At 57.7% G+C, this 20,562-nt stretch overlaps 1 protein-coding gene across 4 annotated transcripts; it reads right to left on the reverse strand.

The window, feature by feature from the left end:
- Positions 1 to 2,973: 2,973 nt before the first annotated feature.
- On the reverse strand, positions 2,974 to 20,508 carry PPP1R13L (protein phosphatase 1 regulatory subunit 13 like). 4 transcript variants are annotated; one of them, XM_084905906.1, is made up of 13 exons: positions 20,419 to 20,508; positions 13,095 to 13,171; positions 12,861 to 13,003; positions 11,738 to 12,245; positions 11,540 to 11,638; positions 11,354 to 11,445; positions 10,576 to 11,053; positions 8,862 to 9,316; positions 6,745 to 6,876; positions 6,527 to 6,660; positions 6,272 to 6,438; positions 4,498 to 4,697; positions 2,974 to 3,547 (listed from the first exon to the last, which is right to left on the reverse strand). In XM_084905906.1, the coding sequence occupies exons 2-13, from the start codon at positions 13,147 to 13,149 to the stop codon at positions 3,509 to 3,511; spliced, it is 2,502 nt and encodes an 833-aa protein (XP_084762032.1). In that variant the 5' UTR covers positions 13,150 to 13,171; positions 20,419 to 20,508; the 3' UTR covers positions 2,974 to 3,508. The 4 variants fall into 4 exon arrangements, with proteins under 4 accessions (XP_084762032.1, XP_084762035.1, XP_084762034.1 ...); XM_084905909.1 differs by lacking the exon at positions 20,419 to 20,508 and adding an exon at positions 18,228 to 18,438; XM_084905908.1 differs by lacking the exon at positions 20,419 to 20,508 and adding an exon at positions 18,123 to 18,141.
- Positions 20,509 to 20,562: the final 54 nt, after the last annotated feature.

Consider the following 20,562-nt stretch of genomic DNA (forward strand, 5'->3'; position numbering starts at 1 on the left):
CAAGGTACATGCCCTTGACCAGAATCGAACCTGGGACCCTTCAGTCCACAGGGAGACACTCTATCCACTGAGCCAAACTGATTAAGGCATATTATGTCATATATATTTTTTTTATTTTAGAGTGTACTCTTTCTACTTATAAAAAAAAGGTTTGCTGTAATACAGTATACTGTGTTATACCAACAGCAGCCTCACACATCTCCTTTACCTTGTCTCTCTTTTTAAAAAAACGTTTTTATTGATTTTGAGAGAGAGGGGGGAAGGGAGAAGGACAGAAAGAAACATTGATGAGAGAGAAACACCATTCATCAGTTGGCTGCCTCCTGCATGCCCTACCCTGGGAATCAAGTCTGCAACCTGGGCATGTGCCCTGACCGGGAATTGAACCAGTGACCTCTTGATTCATGGGTCAACACTCAACCACTGAGCCACACAGCCGGGCTACCTTGTATCCTGATAGCATCATTTTTTTTTGTGCTTGATTTAATCTCATGTTGTTTTGTAGAGTCACAAGCTGCAGAGGCCTGTAGCATAGCTGCGGTAGGCTAGATCAAATAACCCAGATATGTGGTAGACTAGACCATCTAGGTTTGTGCTGTGTCTGGTGCACAACAATGAAATTGCCTATTGTTGCATTTCTCAGAAGATAATCCCAGTTCTTAACTGGTACAGAGAGAATGATGGGCTCCCAGGAATCCACTGCAAGTCCATTTGATTGGAACAGAAACCAAATCATTTATAGGTTAATTTATTTTTATTTATTTATTTTTAATATATTTTATTTATTTTTTTTACAGAGAGGAAGAGAGAGGGATAGAGAGTTAGAAACATCGATGAGAGAGAATCGATCAGCTGCCTCTTGCATACCCCCTACTGGGGATGTGCCCACAACCAAGGTACATGCCCTTGACCGGAATCGAACCCGGGACCTTTCAGTCCGCAGGCTGATGCTCTATCCACTGAACCAAACTGGTTTCAGTGATAATTTTTTAATGTTAGATGTGGATACATGGATGATGTTCTTTCATTAGTCTCTGCTTTCGTAGAATTTTGAAAAATTCCAGAAATGTTTGTTATCAACAGTACCCTAGTTCACTGTTCACATCTCAATGCTTAAAATATTAAAGATCATAAATACTCATAACTCCCTCTGAGCAAGCTTTTCTGATTTATTTCACTCTCAGTGCATGTAGAGAGGACCTCTATCCAGAATTTAGGGATTTTTATTCTCTTCTTTAAGCTGGCTCCTACTATTAAAATAATCACCTCGTTCCCCATTCTTTGTGATTTTTAAAAATTCAATTAATTTAAACTAAAATAAAACCCATTTACTCATTTTTGTTCATTAAGGACAGTTTCACGCAGACACCTAAGTGGAGATAATAATATAAGAATGCTCCAGCCAGGACCGGTTTGGCTCAGTGGATAGAGCGTCGGCCTGCGGACTGAAAGGTCCCGGGTTCGATTCAAAGGGGAGGCCACTAAAAATTCTCTGCGTCCAGGCCAGCACCACCCACTCCTATGAGGAATCTCAAAGAATCAGTCAAGTGACAGTCTGGTATGCGTTATCCTGGTCTCTGTCATCCTGGTTCCATGGCTGAAGGTCAGAAAATTTCTCAGAACTGGAATGACTAAAGGTCAGAGCCTGTATCTTCTGAAATTGATTCCTAAGATTCTTTTACAAACATGCTGTTTTTCTACAAGCTACTTAGTAGAGTCATCATTTACAGAAACAATGTCAAAAGAATGCTGGGGTGGGTTACAATCCCCACTGTTACACCACCGGTCAATTATTGTCTTTAAATGTCTTTACTGAGGAGAGAAGGGAGAGGGAGAAGAGGGTGGTGGTGATCATATTGCACAGCAAATACAATGATGTATTGTAGCTTTATGATTTATCAAAAACTACTCAGGCCGAAACCGGTTTGGCTCAGTGGATAGAGCGTTGGCCTGCGGACTGAAGGGTCCCGGGTTCGATTCCAATCAAGGGCATGTACCTTGGTTGCGGGCACATCCCCAGTGGGGGGCGTGCAGGAGGCAGCTGATCGATGACTCGCCCATCGACGTTTCTAGCTCTCTATCTTTCTCCCTTCCTCTCTGTAAAAAAATCAATAAAATATATTAAATAATAAAAAAAAACTACTCAGAAGAGATAGAAGCTCATGCTTTGTCAAAGGTTTTTATTTTTTAATATATATTTTTATTGATTTTTTTACAGAGAGGAAGAGAGAGGGATAGAGAGTTAGAAACATTGATCAGTTGCCTCCTGCACACCCCCTACTGAGGGATGTGCCGCAATCCACTGAGCCAAACCAGTTTCAGCAAAAGTTTTAAAATTTTTATTGATTTCAGCCGAAACTGGTTTGGCTCAGTGGATAAAGCGCCAACCTTCGGACTGAAGGGTCCCAGGTTCGATTCCGGTCAAGGGCATGTACCTTGGATGAGGGCATATCCCCAGTAAAGCGTGTGCAGGAGGCAGCTGATCGATATTTCTCTCCCATTGATGTTTCTAGCTCTCTATTCCTCTCCCTTCCTTTCTGTAAAAAATCAATTAAAAAAAAAAAAAGTGGCACACTCTTCAAGGTCGTACTCTCCACAAGGCCACCCGGATTTCTGGTGAAGCCTGTTGGGAAGGATCTCCCAATCGATGCCAACACACAGGAGGAACACAACCCCGCAGGAGGCAGGACCAGCAGACACAGGGGCAGGGGTGATGGCCCCAAACACCAGGATCACCGGACCTACCACTGCGCTGTGCTTCAGACGCCTACAGATGTTCGAGAAGAACCAAGAACACGAAAAGAGATCAAGGCGCTACCAAAAACAAAAGCAGAGGCAGCTGACAGAGGAAGAACGGGATCCACCCGAGGGACATCGCTCCGAAGGAGGCGACTTTGAGACTGCTCTGCCAGAAACGGTGACAGTCACGATCGCTGATTGAGCCGGAATGGGATCCAGAGAGAAGGAAGCCGATTTCTGTGCAAACTACCTTTATTTATAAAGAAGAACGCCCCCATTTTGTTATCAAACCAGCACTGTGTGAAGGCACTTGGTCGGTTGGCGGGTGCGGGGGTGGGGTGGGGGGAGGGTGCAGCCATCCCGGTGGAGAGACCAGGGTGCCTCGCCGGGTCCCCCCCAAGGCCGCTGGGAGAAACGGGGGCAGAGGTGACTCCCAGGTGAAGCCACTGGAGGGGGACCCATCCCACCGGGGTGATGGGTTGGCTTGCTTTGAGGGACAGCTAGGGGTGGAGGGCGCTTTGGACAGAATCTGATTGGGCCGACGGGGGGCTCTCTCTCGCCCCCCAAGGACCTCCCGCAGGTAAGGCAGGTTCCTGAACGTAAGGCTGAGGTTCTCCTTCTCCCCGGGCTCCCAGGAGAGCGGAGCGCTGGCGGCGAGAGCCCACCCCGGCCGGCGTGGGGTGCGGGGCGGCGCAGCGGTAACCGATCGCGGTCTGAGCCAAGGCCACGCCGCCTCCTCCGTCTCCCCCGAAAACGTCCTTCTCTCCGGCTACACCTTACTCCTCTGAGCCTTCACCCTGGGGAAGAGCTGAGGGAGACAAGAGCTTCAGACACCAGGAGCACCCACTCCCCCCCAATTGGTGGGAGTCGCCCATCCACCCCAAACACGAGACAGTCTCCATCATCCCATTGCTCTGGAGCCTCCGAGTCCCTGTCACCGTCAGGCACCGCACGGAGCCCGCCAGTCAGCAGCCTGCTTGGTGACCTGGAAGGTTCCGAGTCCCCCACCCCGCCTGCCTCTCCCCGCCCCGTGGCTGACTGGCTGGGACCCGCCCCCACCCACCACCAAATCAAGAGCATCTCCTCTCCCAGACACCCTGGGGTCCTCCTGGTCTCCTTCACGACCCTTGTGGGACCTCTCCCTCACTGCTTCCCTCGATTTGTTAACGGATTCTTCCTCATCCTGCCCAATTCAGGGCAATGAAAGTTTCCCCATCTGTAACAGAACCCGTTAACTATGGCCCCAGCATGACAATGTCACTGTCCGCCTCTCCCCTTGGCTAAAATACACTCTCTGCCTCCCATCCTATATAATAAGAGGGGAATATGCAAATTGTCTCCTCACCCAGGAGTTTGGCCTGAGTGTGACCAGCCCCCCAACCGCACTCGGCCCCTCCCCCTGGCCAGCCCTGCCCCCCATAGTGCTCCTCACCCCCAGGGGGCAGCCCACCCTACCCCACCTGTGCACGAATTCGTGCACCAGGCCTCTAGTGAACATAATAAGGGACGATAATAAAACCATCTGAGCACGAGCCAATCAAATAGCCAGGGAGGCAGGATCGGTGCTACCCCGCGCAGCACCACCAGGGAGCGCTGTTCCTTACCCCGTTACTAGCCGGGCTCCCTCACCTTCCCAGGCCCAGACGGGCTTTACTGAACCCCGCCCCTCCCCTGTAATGGGCCCTCCTTTTCCCTGTGGGGTCTCCCCGTCCCCCCAACAGCCATCAGCAGGCCCCACAGCGTCTCCCTTGGGCTCACCCCGAAGTAGTTGCGGGGCACGTAGCCCTCCTGGCCGTGCAGCGCGGCCCACCACCAGTCCGTCTCCTCCGGGCCGTCCCTGCGCAGCACCGTCACCGACTCGCCCTCGCGGAAGGACAGCTCGTCCCCGAACTCGGCGCTGTAGTCCCAGAGCGCGTACACCATGCCGTTGTGCATCAGCCCCATGCTCTGCTCCACGTCTGCAACCGGAAGGGCGGGCGGGGCGGTGAGGGCGGGGCCCGGGGGGCCGGACACTCAGGGACACGGGACAGGCACAGGCCTGGGGTTGGTGCTGCCCCAGCTCGGGGTGGGGGTTGGCGGGGGGGAGGAGGAGAGAGAGGAAGCCACCTGAGCTGGAGTCAGCTGCCAGGACTGGGAGTCTCTAAAACTGGAGAACGTTGGGGTGCCTCAAGCTGGGCCAACTCCCAAGACAGGGCCAGAGGCCCCCATGCCTCTTGTACAGTGAGCCCCCCTTCCAGCTGATACATCCCTCCGGGACAGTAAGAGATAGAGTCATCTGCGTCCCTCTCCTCCCTCCCTTCGCCATTTAAGGGGCACAGTCTCCACAGAGGGCTCCTTCACATGGCACAGCCCTGCTCCGCCTTCCCCTCCGCGGTCCCATCTCCCCTCTCCCAACGGTGCAGTCCACACCGCTCCACCTCCCTAAGTGATGAAGTTTCCAAAAAGGCTGTAGAAAGCCCTCTGGATGGCACAGCCCACCCACACCTCCGCCCCGCGGCCCACCACCTCCCGCCTCTTCAGTGCTGCAGCCGCGGAGTTCCAATTTCTCCCCCCCTCCCTCCGGTGCGCTGGCCAGTCCGCCCTCACAGAACTCTCCGTGCTCCGTCAGGGTGGGCAGGACAAAGGTGAATGGCCCAGCCCCTCCCCGGAGGCCACAGCCCCTCCTCTCTCTGCTGAACATCTACTTCCCCACAAGTGGTCAGATCCCCTCTGCCCGGTCACCTAGGGCCGATGTCACAGCCCGTGGCTCTCACCCACCCTCTGACACAGCAGACACAGCAGGCACAGTTGGCACAGCTGGCTTGCCTCGCCCTCGAGGCTCCTCTCCTAAACGCCCAGTCCCAGCCCCGTCCTCCAGCCTGCCTTACCCATCGGTTAAGTTCCTAATCCTGCCCTATGCCCCTCCAGGTGCGTGTGCACACCCCGGGGTCCAGCCTGCCCAGTTCTTCCCGTACCCGGTGAGGTGAGGTGAGGCGCCCCCCTCCTGGAGGGACATGGCACAGTCTCCTCTCTCCCTACCAGTGGAGGAGTCCCCAAGCCCCTCTGCAGGAGCCGTGGCTGCTCACCCACCAGCTGTGTGCGCTGTATCTCCCACGGGTGCCACCTGCCCGGCCCCCTCTATGCCAGGGAGATGGTAGAGTTTGAAAGTCCAGCCCCTCCTCCCCCCTCCGTGAGAAAGCAGATGAACTCCGCAATTCCTACGACCACTTTTCTCCCCAATGGAGTCCAACTGGCAAGACACAGCCCCCACGGTACCCCTCTCCCTCCCAGGTAGCACCCTCGGCCTCCCACCCCCTGCTTGCACCTGTGCGGGAGGCTCACCCTGCGGCCCCTCTTAAGCTGCCTGAGCTACATGGCTGGGACAGACCCCAAGTCCTCTCTCTGACCAGTGTGCGTGGCATCTGCGGCCCCCCCCCTGCCCCCGTTCCCTTCCCCCTTCCGAGGCGGCTCCGCCCACCAGCCCACAAAGCAGGCCCCGCCCACCAGAAGGCCCCGCCCACCTGCCCGCCGCAGGCCCCGCCCCGCCTCGCACCTGCCAGGTACGTGGCGCAGTCGGCGTAGCCCTCCCGGTAGGGGTCGCACTTCTCGATGGCGGTGGCGCCGTCGCTGAGCGTGGTGGCGAAGATGGCCGCGCCGTGCTGCACCAGCGCCGTGCAGATGGCCGTGTCGTTGCAGGAGGCGGCGCAGTGCAGCGGGGTCCTGGGCGGGGAGGCGGGTGAGCGGCCGCCCGCTCCGCCCGGCCCCCGGCCGCCGCCGCCCCCGCCCCGGCCCCCGCGGCCCCGCTCACCAGCCGTGGCTGTCGGGGGAGTTGACGTTGGCGCCGGCCGCGATGAGGAAGTCCACGATGGGGTAGTTGGCGCCGCAGATGGCGTTGTGCAGGGCGGTGATGCCCTCCTCGTTGGGCTGGCTCGGGTCGTTCATCTGGGCGCCCAGAGAGCCAGGCTCAGTCCGCGCCTCCGCGGCCCCGCCGCCCCGCGCCCCGCCGCCCCGCGCCCCGCCGCTCACCTCCTTCACCGCCTGCTGCACCACGTCCAGCTCCCCGGTCAGCGCCGCGTCCAGCAGCAGCACCAGCGGGTTGAGCCGCGCGCGGCGCGCCTTGCGCGGAGAGCCTGCCTTCCGCAGCACCGAGCGCATCTCCTGGGCGACAGGGTGGGGGCGTCAGTGACTTCCAAAAGATTGGGAAGGAAATGCTCAAAATGTTAAGTCAGAGTTCTCTCTGAGCGCTGTGATTCTGGGGTCTCTTTAAAAAAAAAAAATTATATATATATAATTGATTTTTTACAGAGGCGAAGGAAGGATAGAGAGTTAGAAACATCGATCAGAGAGAAATATCAATCAGCTGTCTCTTGCACACCTCCTACAGGGATGTGCTCGCAACCCAGGTCCATGCCCTTGACCGGAATAGAACCTGGGACCTTTCAGTCCACAGGCCCGTACTCTTTCCACTGAGCCAAACTGATTAGGGCTAAAAATATATTTTTTATTGATTTCAGAGAGAAAAGGAGAGGGAGAGAGATAGAAACATCAATGATGAGAATCATCTATCGGCTGCCTCCTGCATGGCCCCCATTGAGGATGGAGCCCACAACCTGGGCATGTGCCCTGACCAGAATCGAAGGGTTCATAAGTTGAGGTTCAACTACTGAGCCATGTGGGCCTGATTTTGGCCTCTGTAGTCTTACCTATTTCCTTAAGTTTCAATGGTGTTTGGGTATTCCTTTCTAGTGGAAATATTCATTTAAAATATAAATCTCTATAACAACATATAGTGCACTAATCTATGATTTTATGATTCAAGTGGCAAGTCTTTAATTTTCAGTTCTAGGGACTTTAAGAATCAGGAATTAGCCCTGGCCCAAATTCTAAAATCCTATTCTCCAATCCTTCAGTGCTATAAGATTCTAGAATTGTGATTGTGATTCCAGGATTGAATTACTGCATTCTGTGAGTCTTCAAGTTTCTCTGTGGCCAGGATTTTGTGATTCCACAATGAGGCAACTGGGCCATCTTCAAGACACCAAGATCCTAAGCCTCAACAGTTCTTGGCTCCACCCTCAGGAGGGCCTGGGAGTAGGCATTTAGAGGTGCCCCCACTTCTCTGGGGATCGTTCCCCTCCATCTCCCCACTCTGAGCGATCAGGACTATTTTATGCGACCACACACCCCAATCCCAGCTATGATGCAAAGACGAGACAAGATCAGCAGGAGGTCACCCCCTGGCCAAATAATAGCAGTAATAGCAGTTCACAGGCAAGGGCCAAGCAATATGTTAATATAGTTCATCTTCATAGCAGCCCTACCATTATCCTCACCCCATTTTACAGAAGAGAAGACAAGCCCAGAGAGGGTAAGTGTCTTGCCTAAGGCTGCACAGCGGGTTGGTGCTGTGGAACTGGTATCTGAGCCTGGCAAGCCTTGCTGGGCACTGAACCACAGCAGCCACAGCCCCAGGAACCAGAGGCTTGCTCTGGGAAATCTGAATAGAAGCTCCCAGTAGCCGAAGCCGGTTTGGCTCAGTGGTAGAGCGTCGGTCTTCGGACTGAAGGGTCCCAGGTTCGATTCCGGTCAAGGGCATGTACCTTGGTTGTGGGCACATCCCCAGTGGGGGGTGTGCAGGAGGCAGCCTATCAATGATCCTCTCTCATCATTGATGTTTCTATTTCTCTCTCCCTCTCCCTTCCTCTCTGAAATCAATAAAAATATCTTAAAAGTAAATAAACAAACTTGACAGCCTTCCTTCTTAAAAAAAAAAAAAAAAAAAGAATCAACCAAGGAATGCATAAATAGGTGGAACAACAAATCAATGTTTCTCTCTAAAATCAATAAAAAAAATAAAAAAACACAAACAAAACTCCAGGATTCCTGAAAGGATGCTCTGGCCTGGTGGGGATGTATTGGAGAGGAACCGGGAGAGACTGGGTTGTCTCTCCAAGTGTTCTTCCTTTCTTTTGAACATGGGCACACTAGGGTTAAAAACTACATTTCCCAGCCTCCCTTGCACCTGGGTTCCTAGCCAATGGGATGCGGCAGACGTGGTGGGCCCAATTCCCAAGTTCTGCTCTAAAAGGGAAGGGGCACCTCCCAGGTGCTAATATGCCTCACTTTCCTCCTCCATCACTTACCATGCTCTGCAGCTGCTCTGGTGGGCTGCTCTGGGGCGGGGCCGGAGGCGGTAGGGGAGCTGGCGGGGCAGGAGCAGGGGGGCCTGCCCTGGCCTCAGATCCCTCAGAGATGGCGGACAGCTCAGGCTCAGGGCCCCCAGGCCCCCCATGACGATGGAAGAGGCGGCTGATGATCTGCTGGTACTGCTTCTTGTGGGTGGGGGGCAGGGCTACAGCGGGGCTCTGTTCCATGGAGCCCCTTCGTTTGAGGGGACGAGGAATCTCGGCCAGCACCCGCGCCACCTCCTCCAGCTCGGGCACCGACTGTGCCTCGGGGGGCAGTGCTGGCTGCAGCCGCGTGGGGCTGAGGGGCCGAGTTACAGGGCCTTCATCTGCGTCGCCGGCCTCCAGCACCGGAGCCAGCAGCCCCTCCAGCTCTGGTTCGGGCTCCAGCTCAGCAGGGGCTTTGGGGGTGCCTAGAAGGAACAGAGGCAGATCAGAGGGGTTCTCAGGAGACCCCCAAGACTCCCGCCCCACAGCCTCCAAAACCTGCAATTCGCTGTGTGGCCTCAGGGCAGTTCTCGCTCTCTGGGCGACACTGTCCCTGGGCTGCGTGCCATTTTCCTCTGTCAAGCACTTAGCATGTGGCTGGTGCTGCAACACGCCTGTCTGGTTGAACTCTCACCTCACTATCCTTATTATCACCTCCTTCATAGAAAGGGAAACTCAGCCTCAGAGGCAGCAAACCAGCTGCCCAGTGACAACCTCAGTTCTGACTCCGTACTCCTGCCATCGTGATAGACTTGAAGTTGTAAGAATCTAAGTGTTGCCAAAACCGGTTTGGCTCAGTGGATAGAGCGTCGGCCTGCGGACTGAAAGGTCCCAGGTTCGATTCCAGTCAAGGGCATGTACCTTGGTTGCGGGCACATCCCCAGTAGGGGGTGTACAGGAGGCAGCTGATCGATGATTCTCTCTCATCGATGTTTCTAACTCTGTCCCTTTCTCTTCCTTTCTGTATGAAATCAATAATATATATATATATTTTAAAGAAAAAAGAATCTAAGTGCTTCTCCTCCAGCATGTGAGGAGAAAACTCCTGCTGGGACTAGAATCCTGGCCTTGCCAGTCTCTCTGGCTGCCTGATTCCTCTCCACCAGAGCGTTAAAAACAGGTAGAAATAATAAAGATCACTTTATACACATTACTATTATAATACACCGAATTCCCAATGGAACGTGTGCAATAGGTATTATCCATCTCTCTTCACACATGAGACAAGAGAAGCTCAGATAGGTTAGCTAATTTATCCTGCATCTCACAGCATCAGAGAGGGAGAGAGAGGCTCAAAACCCAGTCTACCCAACTCCGGGCCCTGCACTGGTCTCACCCCACAAAACATTAATAATTACCATAAAAAATAAGATAGCTGTGAGATGACTATACATTGGGCCCTATTTTAAGTAAGTCGGGTTCTATCATCTCCCTTTACGCTCAAGGAAACGGAGATTCAGAGAGGTGGAGTGACCTGCTCAGACGCTCAGCATGGAGCCCGGCAGTCTGACTCGAGTCCATGTTTAACCATCCTACTGTCCGTCCCTCGCTCCCCCGTAAATCCCCAGCTTATCTGGCCTTGCTCTCTGCAGGTGTTGGGCCGCGATGGCACCTCTGCTGGTCTGGTCCCCAGCCACTGGACCTCCCTTCACCACGCCCTCTGGGACCCGCATGGCTGACTCACCTTCACTCCAAGTCTGTTGGGGGAACTGGGGCATTGGGGCGGGGTGTTGGAGCTGGAGGCCAGGCTGGGATTGTGGCTGTGACTGGGGCTGTGGGGGCACCTGGGGCTGGGGCTGGGTCTGGGGTAGCAGCTGGGGCTGGGGAGGTGCTTGGGGCTGGGGAGGCAGCTTGGGCTGCGGAGGTCGGGAGAAGATGGGGGAGCCAGGGAACGTGGCTCTGCTGGCCCCGTGCTCCCAGAAGGCGTTCTGCAGCTTAAAGATCATGCTGAGGGGGATGGGGCGATGGCGGGGGGCGCCCCGGGGCTGGGGGTTGGAAGGAGGCATGGGGATGCGGCTGACGGGCTGCCAGCTTCGCGGCAAAGTGCCCGATGGCCCCGCGGAGCCCAGCGACCGGCGGTAGCTGCCCACGTCAGAGCGCCTGTCATTGGCCAGAGGGGAGACCTTGTAATTGCGGGGCAGGGTGGCGCTGGTGAGGTTGTCCTGGGGAGAAAGGGGGGAGGAGGGAAGGAGAGGGGCTCAGGTGGGAGGAAGATGAGGGAAGGGAAGGTTGGGGTGGGGAGGGGGAGCAAAAGATGAGAAGGGAGAGAAGGAGGTGAGGGAAGCCGGAGAAAGCGAGGGAAAGGGGACAGGGAAGGATGGGAAATGCAGGATGAAGAAGGAAGAGCTTGAGGGAAGGGCACAGAAAACGGGGGCGGGGCACAGCCTGGAGGGGGAGACTAGCCCTGACCCCGCCCCTGGCCCTTGCCCGACAGCCCCTCCCAAGCCCCTCCGGCCCCTCACCTTGCCGGCGGCGCCCAGCCCGTCCAGGCTGCTCTCCCTCCAGGGTAACAGCTGCAGGCCCGGGGAGGAGGGCCTCCCGAAGGCGTCCAGGCCTGCGGGGGGGGGGGGGTCGTTAGGGTCTGGGGCCCGCCTCTCCGGCTCCCACATGCCCCCCATGCCGCCCTCCCCCGGCTTCCCATCACTGACGTTCGTAGCTAACGGCGTGCGAAGACTTCTTCTCGTACGCCACGTCCAGGTCCGACTCGTTCCAGGCTTTGGGGGGCCGCCGGCGCAGCATCAGGTCGTCTGAGGGGGGGGGGTGGCGAATGAGGATGCGGGAGGAGGTTGGTCCCAGGTCCCGCACCCCCCACTCCCACCCCCGGGGTCCGCCGGGCCCGCGCGCACCTTGCGCTCGCAGCGGCGGGGCGAAGGCGCTGCCGCCCGCGCCCTGCAGGGGGAGCCCGAAGGCGGCCGGGGGGTCGTAGGCGGCGGGGCGCGGCGAGGGCCCGCGCTCCGGGAAGAAGGCCTGCGGGCCCTCGGCCAGGGGGCTGCCGCGCGGGGAGCTGGCGCGGGCCAGCAGGTCGAAGGGCGTCGGGGCGCCCTGCTGGCGGAGCGGGCCGGGGCCGGGCCGCGGGGACGGCGCACGGCCCAGGGAGCCGCCGGCGCCGCCGTCGTAGGCGCGGGGCCGGGGCGAGGGCGCGCGGTCCAGGCCGCCGTAGGCGTCGGGCTGCAGGTAGAGCGAGGTGCGCGGCGACGACGGCCGGCCCTTGGGGGACAGCGAGCTGTAGGGGAGCAGCGCCGGGGCGCTCTCCGAGCGTCCGAACGGGGAGTCCGCGCCGTCGCCGGGCGCCTTCCGGGGGGACCCGCGGCTGCCGAAGGGCTCTGGGACCGGGCTGGAGCTGTACCGGGGCAGCTGGGGAGAGACCGGGCCGTCGAGGGGTCAGACATTACGAGAGGGCTGGGGGGAGGGCAACGGGGATCATCGAAAACCAACCCCAGGAGGTTGGACCGGGGCTGGAGACTCAGGCACAGAGCCCGGGGGAGCGCGTGGGGAGAGAGAGGGCTGGAGACCAGGGCTCAGGCCGGTCCATGCAGCGCTCTGAGCCCCTTAGAAAGAGGCCCCTTTGCCGAAGCCGGTTTGGCTCAGTGGATAGAGCGTCAGCCTACGGACTCAAGGGTCCCAGGTTCAATTCCGGTCAAGGGCATGTACCTTGGTTGCGGGCACATCCCCAGTAGGGGTGGTGCAGGAGGCAGCTGATCCGATGATTCTCTCTCATCGATGTTTCTAACTCTCTATCCCTCTCTCTTCCTCTCTGTAAGAAATCAATAAAATATATTTAAAAAAAAGAAAGATGCCCCCTTTCTTCCACGGGTCCTGGCAGGGTCCCCGGGTCCCTTTTAAAGTGGCAAGAGCCTCCTCCCCCCCCCCCCCAGCCGCCCCAGCAGCCTGGCCTGAACTCCCTGCGGAAAGCAGCGGGCTTGGGGTGGGGGTGGGGGATTAGGGTGGGGAACCGGCCAGCGGGCTCACCCTCGCGGGGGCTCCGGCCTGAGAGCCCGGTGGCGTCGGCGAGTCTGACCACAGCGACTCCAGCTGCTTGGTCAGTTCGTCCACCTTGGCCGCCGCCGTGTCCAGCTCCATCTGCTTCAGGTCCATGTGCCTCATGGCCAGAGCTGGGCGGGCGGGCGGGGGCGGCGGTGAGGACCCGGCCCTCCGAGCAGGGGCCCCGGCCCGCCCCCCGGCCCGCCCCCTCCCCCAGCTCACACTGGAAGTTCAGGTCCAGGAGGTCCCCCGAGCTCTGGAACGCCTCGCTGTCCATGGTGCCGGCCGGAGCGGGACGCCTGCGGCGGGGAGCGGGGAGGTTCTCAGACACCGCCCGTCCGAACCCCCAACCCCGCCGCCTGCAGGGAAGCCGGGGCTTTGCCAGCTCTTTCCCCTGGAAGCACCGAACCCCTCTGCTCTCCCGCTGGAAAATGCCAGCTCCTTCAAAACCTCCGGGGAGGCGCAGGGCAATGAACTCTACATGACTCTGTCCATCTCTCTATTTCAGCCCTAATAAGATTTGGATTGCCCTGATCCGTTTGGCTCAGTGGATAGAGCGTCGGCCTGCGGACTCAAGGGTCCCAGGTTCGATTCCTGTCAAGGGCATGTTGGTGGCAGGCACATGCCCAGGAGGCAGCTGATCGATGTTTCTCGCTCATCGATGTTTTCTAACTCTATCCCTCTCCCTTCTTCTCTGTAAAAAAATCAATAAGATATATTTTTAAAAAAGATCTGAGTAATTCCTTCCGACAATCGATCCGTTGACCACCTACTATGTGCCAGGCATTACAGTGAAGAGAGAATGCAATAACATAGCCACCAAGCCCTGGTTGCGTGTCTGAGTTAGTTAGAGCATCATCCTGATCCACCCAGGCTGTGAGTTCCCTCCCTGGTGAGGGCACAATACGAGAGTCAGCTGCTGAACACGTGAACGAGTGAAACAACAAACCGATGTTTCTCTCTCTCTCTCTCAAAGTCAATATAATAATAATAAATAACAACATCAAAAAGAATAAGTATTAATTACTGAATACCTAACTAGGGACCAGGAAACAGTATGCTAGATGCTGAGGACATTTTTAAATTAAAAATATATATATATTTTATTGATTTTCTTACAGAGAAGAAGTGAGAGGGATAGACAGAAACATCGATGAGACCTCGATCAGCTGCCTCCTGCACACCCCCTTCTGGGGATGTGCCCACAACCAAGGAACATGCCCTTGACTGGAATCAAACCTGGGACCCTTCGGTCCGAAGGCTGACGCTCTATCCACTGAGCCAGACCTATTAGAGCTTTTAAAATGTTTAATGTATTGCTTTTGAGAGGAAAAAAACATCTACCTGTTGCTCCACCCACCCACTGGTTGATCCTGGTATGTGCTCTGTCTGGGGAGCAAACCCTCAATCTTGGGGTTCGCTGGCCCCAACCAGGTAGCTCAGTTGGTTAGAGCATGGTTCCCATATGCCAAGGTTGGGGATTCGCTCCCCAGTCAGGACACAACAAGAATCAACCAGTGAGCCCTGGCTGGTTTGGCTCAGTGGATGGAGCGCTGGGCTGGGACTGAAGGGTTCCTGGTTTGACTCAGGTCAAGATTCTCTCTCATCGTTGATGTTTCTCTCTCTCTCCCCCTTCCTCTCTGAAATCAATGAAAATATACTTTTAAAAAAAGAATCAACCAGTGAATGCATAAACAAGTGGAACAACAAATCAGCGTTTCTCTCTTCCTCTCTGTTTAAAAACAAACAAGAATGATAATTGTGCTGCCTCGTGTGTGCGAGGACCTGTGCTAGTTCCGTGGTATAATAAAATGAAACAACCATGTACCGATGAGCTGCTGCCTCCTAGAAACTTGCCAAATGCTCTGCACCCAATAGCTCATGTGATTGTCAAACCAGCAACATTTGTTCAAGGTCACCTGCCAAGAAGCCCAATGTACGACGTTCCACACCGGATCTACCTCGTTATTTTGGGTCCCAGAGGGCAGGGACCACTCAGCTTCATTTCCTCAGAGTCCCCACCCAGAGGAGACCTAGCACATAGGGACCCAGTGTCAACAGGAAGACCGGGGGTGGGGGGGAGGGGTGGTGGCTGGGCTGCTGTGGTCATTAGCCCAGTGGATGGGCGCCAGGCCACCAGGAACCAGTCAGGCCAGCACTATCGCCATCCCACAGCAGCTGCCACGCCCACCAGCTCTGCCACTTCCCCAGGCTTCACCAACAGCTTAGCTCGGCGTGGGCAGCGGGCGGGCTGGGGCATGCCATCCGGGCCTCCGTCTGAAAGCCTCAGGACAGAACCTGCTGGAGCTGGTGGCTCGGACGGGTGTGTTGGGAGTGTATAACCTTGGGCAACGAGTCCCCCTCCACACTTTGGGCCTCAGTTTCCCCAATAACGAGGGGAGGAGGTAAGTCAGCTGTGCCGAGGGGCCTCTTAGTCTCTCAGAGGCCTAGACTCTGAAACTGTAAGGACCTTGAGATTGTCCACAGAGCCCCAAACCCTCAGCTGGAGAGTCTATTGTTCCAAAGTTCTAAGTCCAAGATGCTATCTTTGGAACATTCTAGAATTCTCCAATTTGGCTATCCCAGGACCCTGGCAAGTGCCTCGGTTTCCTGATCCGTAAAATGAGGAGGAACAGCAGCCGCCCTCAGAGGACTGCTGTGGGGACCCCACCGGCCAGAAGGTGCGAGAGGAGCTAGGGCTCTGCGAACTGAGGCCGCAGGCAGGAGAGACTTACAGGGGTCGAACCTGGTCTTTTAGAATCTTAGAGACACAGGAAACACCCTGCGTCTGTTAAAATATAAACATGGAACCATTCTACGCAGCCTCCTGTGCCAGCATTTTGGCAGCGAGCGGTTCTTTTGGGGATCTCATGATTTCCAAATTTCTAAGACGCTCAGATCCCACGCTGACATCCTCTGGTTCAGAGGAAATGCCGACGCTGGGCGTGGGGCCCCCGACCCGGGGCTGGTGCGGGCGGAGGGAGCGTCGGGACCGCCAGGGGGCGCTCCGAGCCACGCCCGACCGCAGCCCGGCGGGCGGACAGCACCTGAGCTCAGGCCCCGGGAATGCGGCGCGGGTCTGGGCAGGTGCAGCGCCTCCCGGGCGGAGGAGCGGGGCGGGCGGGGCCTCTGCTCCCAGGCCCCAGCCCTTCACCCCCAGGTACACTCCGACCCGAGCTCCCGCTTCTCCCCTGCCCTCTGCCCCCAGCTCTCTTTCCCAGGCTCCCTCCTCTGCACTCCTACCATGTTCTCTGGGTTAAGAATCCAGGCAGGAGGTGGGGTGGGGGTGGGGTCGTCCCAGAGGAATCATCGTTGGTAGAAACCATGCCAGAGCGCCAGAGCGTCAGGGCGCCAGGCGTGTGGACAGACGGACGCTAGGAGAAGCCCCACCCTCTCTGGGACCGGGTACCCCCCTCTGGGGACAGCTGGGCTGGGACCTTACCCTCTCTAAGCCTCTTCCTTGGACTACCAGCTATTTAGCTTCTCCGTGTCTCAGTTTTCCCGTGTGTATAATGGGGCGATGAAAACCTCCACCGTACAGGGGTGAGAGGTTTGAGAGATATAACTTATGTGTTTGAAACAGCGTTCAGAACAGTGCCGGGCACCAAATAAAGTTCAAACATATAGGATTCTTCGTCCCGGTCTTCCTTTGCTTCTCACTAAGATACCACAGGGTCTGGCATAGAGTGAGGGCTTAATACCCAAAGTAATTTCCCCTTCCACTCTCTCTGAGATTCTAAAAACCCTGCCTTTGAGCCACTGGCGTCTTCACTTCCTGAGCTCTGAACTCTCCATGTACATTCCTGAGTTCTGGCCAGGGGTCATCCACCATGGTTTAAGCACAGAGGAGCCCTGGAAGGTTCCGGAGAGAAGGCGGCGGAAGCCCAGGGTGCGGGCTGTGCCTGCTCTCCGGCCCGTTTCCCCGGGGTGGGGTCAGCAAACCTCACTGGAAGCGACACCTTGGAACAGTTGCCGGAGACAATGGGAGCCGTCCGGCCGGCCTGCCAGCCCGGAGCCTGGCATGCGGTGAGGTCCGTCTTGGCAGCCATGCCTATTATTTTTAATGTCATCACAGGCTGTACCCAAACGCCCTTCAAGCCGAAACTTTGAGGAAGTTCTTCCCTCTCTCACCGGAGCTCCTTGCCTCCCCACCCCCTCGTTTAATCCTTTCCCATGACACGTGTGGGTGGAGAGAAGGGGAGACGGACGGAGGGACGTTCGGGGCCCTGCCCTCCCCTCCCCCTTGCCCCCTGCTTCCAGGACAGACACACACCTCCAGAATTAGCCTCTACCCCTCCCTTATCTCCCACGCTACCTCAGGTCAGACAGATGGGGGCGGAGGTGACAATTCTCACCTCAGGGTCAGGGCCGGGAGCCCTGGGAGGGGAAAGGTTAGTTAGAAAACCCGTGGGAGTGCAAGGAATTCTGCACCCCAGAGAGCTGCGGGGGGGGGGGGGGGGGGGAAGATGCCAAATCTTGGTTTCCCCTCCACTCTGACCTCTGAGCTTGGTGCCCGCCCCCCCCCCCCCCCCATCTTCTCTGTGTAAAGACTGTGTGGTGCCCAGCTCCGCAAGCCTCCCAGACTCCAACCCCACCTTCTGGAATTCTGCCCTGGGTTCTACCTAGAACGCCCGCCCTCTGCAAACCCCAGTGGTTTCCCACCTCCATGGGGCAATCGGAGGCACCACGCCCGCGCCAGGGGGCGCCCTTGGGCGGAGGTCCCTCTCTGGTTAGGCAGGTCTGACGCCTCGGCTAATGACATGTTGGGGATCGCGCAGCGGCACCGGGGAGTTTGGAGAACTGCCCCGGCCCTCCCACCCCAGCCCCCACTCCAGAGCCGGGGAGCTTGGGGAGCGCCACACGGCCTCCGGAGGGACCCCCGGGTATTGGTCTCGCTCCGTTTCAGGAACCGGGGCTCCACTGCCCCCTCCCCGCCCCAAGTCTTCTCCGACAGGCTGGGCGGAGAGGGCAGCAGGAGCGGGTGGGATGGCCTCCCATCCCGGAGCCCCAGCCGCGCGGGCCTCCCATTTCTGGCCCCGGATTCAGGCACCCGCTTCCCCAACTCCACTCAAGACTCGGGGTTCCGAGAGCCCGCAATTCGAGGGACTCAGGAGTCCCAGCTCCAACGTAACCCCCGGGCCACGGCGTCCGAGTCCTAAATTCCAAGGACTCAGGCTCCCCGGCCCCCCGCCTTCGGCCAGCAAACCCAGTATCCAAGCTCTCTCCCTCCAGGACCCTGCGTCAGCGCACCCCAATTCCGCGCTGGGACCCGGCGTCCGGCTCCCCGCCCAGGCCCCCCGGGGGCGCGGGGCCGGCCCCTCTGGAGCCGCCGGCCCCGGGGGAGGCGGAACTCACGGGTCAGGGGCCGATCCCGGCGCCAGGGGTCTTCCTCCGGCTTCGGCTCCGGCGGCGGGAGCGGAGGGCGGGGCGGGCTCCGGGAACAGGTTGGACAACGTGACTCGGGCTGGAGGGAGGCGGGTCCCCGAGGGGAGGGGAGCGGGAGCCGGGGTCGCCTCGAGCACCTTGGGACTTGTAGTCCCGGAGGAGCGGGGCGCGGGCCGAGCCGTTCCCGTTCAGAGGCATCCGAAGTCCATTGCACAGGCAGGAAGGGCGAGGCCCAGGAGCCCAGAAAGACCTGGCCGAGGAAACGGAGGCCACACGTCCACGTCCCGGCGGCCGCGGAAGACGGACCCCCGAATCCCTGCCCCGCCCCTCCAAGCTCAGGGTCCCCCTTCTTGAGCGGTTAGGACACTGCCAGAGGGAGGGAAGGTTACAGACTGGGGGAGACTACGCCCTATCCCTAGAGCGAAAGGAGGTCTCCCCAAATAGGATCCCCTCGAGTTCCTGAGCCTCAGTCTCCCCGTCGGTAAAAAGGGCAGACTGGCCCTGGCCGGTGTGGCTCAGTGGATAGAGCGTCGGCCTGCGGACTCAAGGGTCCCAGGTTCCATTCCGGTCAAGGGCATGTCATCAGTGGGGGGTGTGCAAGAGGCAGCTGATCGATGACTCTCTCCCATCGATGTTTCTAACTATCTCTCTCCCTTCCTCTCTGTACAAAATCAATAAAATATATTTTTTTAAAAAGAGGTTTTCCCATTAGGGAGTATCCTTCCAAAAAAAAAAAAAAAAAAAAGGGGGGGGGGCATGTATCTTGGCCGCGGGCACATCCCCAGTAGGGGGTGTGCAGGAGGCAGCTGATCGATGTTTCTCTCTCCTGGATGTTTCTGATTCTCTAATCCCTCTCCCTTCCTCTCTGTAAAAAGTCAATAAAACCTATTAAAAAAAAAAAAAAAAAGGGGGTGGGGGTGGGGTGGGGGGATGGACTGGATCTTACGAGATATCCCAGCAACCGCCCCCGGCTGGGACTACGGTCCCCAGCGGCGTCCACTGGGGTCTTCCCCGCGGGGTCTTCTGGGAATTGTAGTCCCGGCGCCCGCAGGGGCGACGCCCCGGAGTCTCCGCTCTACCCCGCGCGCGGGACCCGTCTGGGGGTCCCCGGCGGAGGGGACGCGTCCGCGGACCCTCCCTCCGCTCCGGGGAGCCGCTCGCCCCCTGAAAAGAGAGGGGCACCCCAATGCGGGCCAGGATCCGAAGTCGCGGCAGGCAGAGGGGGCGGGCCGCAGCGCTGACACACCGGCCAGGAATGCGGCTGGGTCACCCTGTCTCGCCGCTGTCTCGCTGCTCTGCCCGCCGCCCCGCGGGAGGCAGCCGCAGCCGGGGTGGGGGTGGGGGGCGTGGACGCGTCCCCCAAAGGTGGGCCCACGTGCTGCTGTTTACAGGCGCCCGGGGTTCGGGAAGGAGCTCTGGGCTTCTCCCTCTCCCTTCCCCAGCGCCTTCGGGAATGCGCTCCTTAAGGTGACCAGACGTCCCGATTTCTAAGAATGTGTCCGCGTCCCGGCGGCGTTTTACAAAAAGTCCCGATTTAAAAAATTTTAAAAATCAGGACTTTTTTAAAACGCCCCGGGACGCGGTCACATTTAGAATTCGGGGCTGTCGCCGAAACCGGTTTGCTCAGTGGATAGAGCGTCGGCCTGCGGACTGAAAGGTCCCGGGTTCGATTCCGGTCAAGGGCATGTACCTTGGTTGCGGGTACATCCCCAGTACGGGGTGTGCAAGAGGCAGCTGATCGATGATTCTCTCTCATCGATGTTTCTAACTCTCTATCCCTCTCTCTTCCTCTCTGTAAAAAATCAATAAAATATATTATAAAAAAAAAGAATTCGGGGCTGTCCCGCCAAAAGCGGGACGTCTGGTCACCTTAGATGAAATCCTCCAGGACAGCTACCTGTCTGGTTGGATCCACAGGCCCTATCCCTCAGCTCACACGGCCCCACGCAAGTCTGGAGGCTCCGCCCCCCCCCCCCCCATGTTTCCCGCTCCCCCGAGGTCCAGAAGCCCCGCCCCTGGCTGGTACCTCACCCCCTCGAGAGGAATCACCCCCTTTCCTTCCCTTCCCCATCCCTCCCACTGAAAGTTCTGGACTCCCGAGACACCGGGGCCTCCCCAGAAGGGACGGTAACCCTGAAAGCACAGCCACGCCAAGCAAGACGCTTACCTCTCTCTTTAAGGATTTCAGACCAATCGATCCTCCTGTCTCTTTAAGAGTTCAGTTCATCCATGTGGCTGCCCCTTTAAGGCGACGTTGGAGCCAACAATGTCTGAGACACTAAGGGGGGTGCCCGCCGAGGCCGGG

Source organism: Pipistrellus hanaki, assembly GCF_964339955.1.
Source record: "Pipistrellus hanaki genome assembly, chromosome: 15".
Classification (NCBI taxonomy): Eukaryota; Metazoa; Chordata; class Mammalia; order Chiroptera; family Vespertilionidae; genus Pipistrellus; species Pipistrellus hanaki.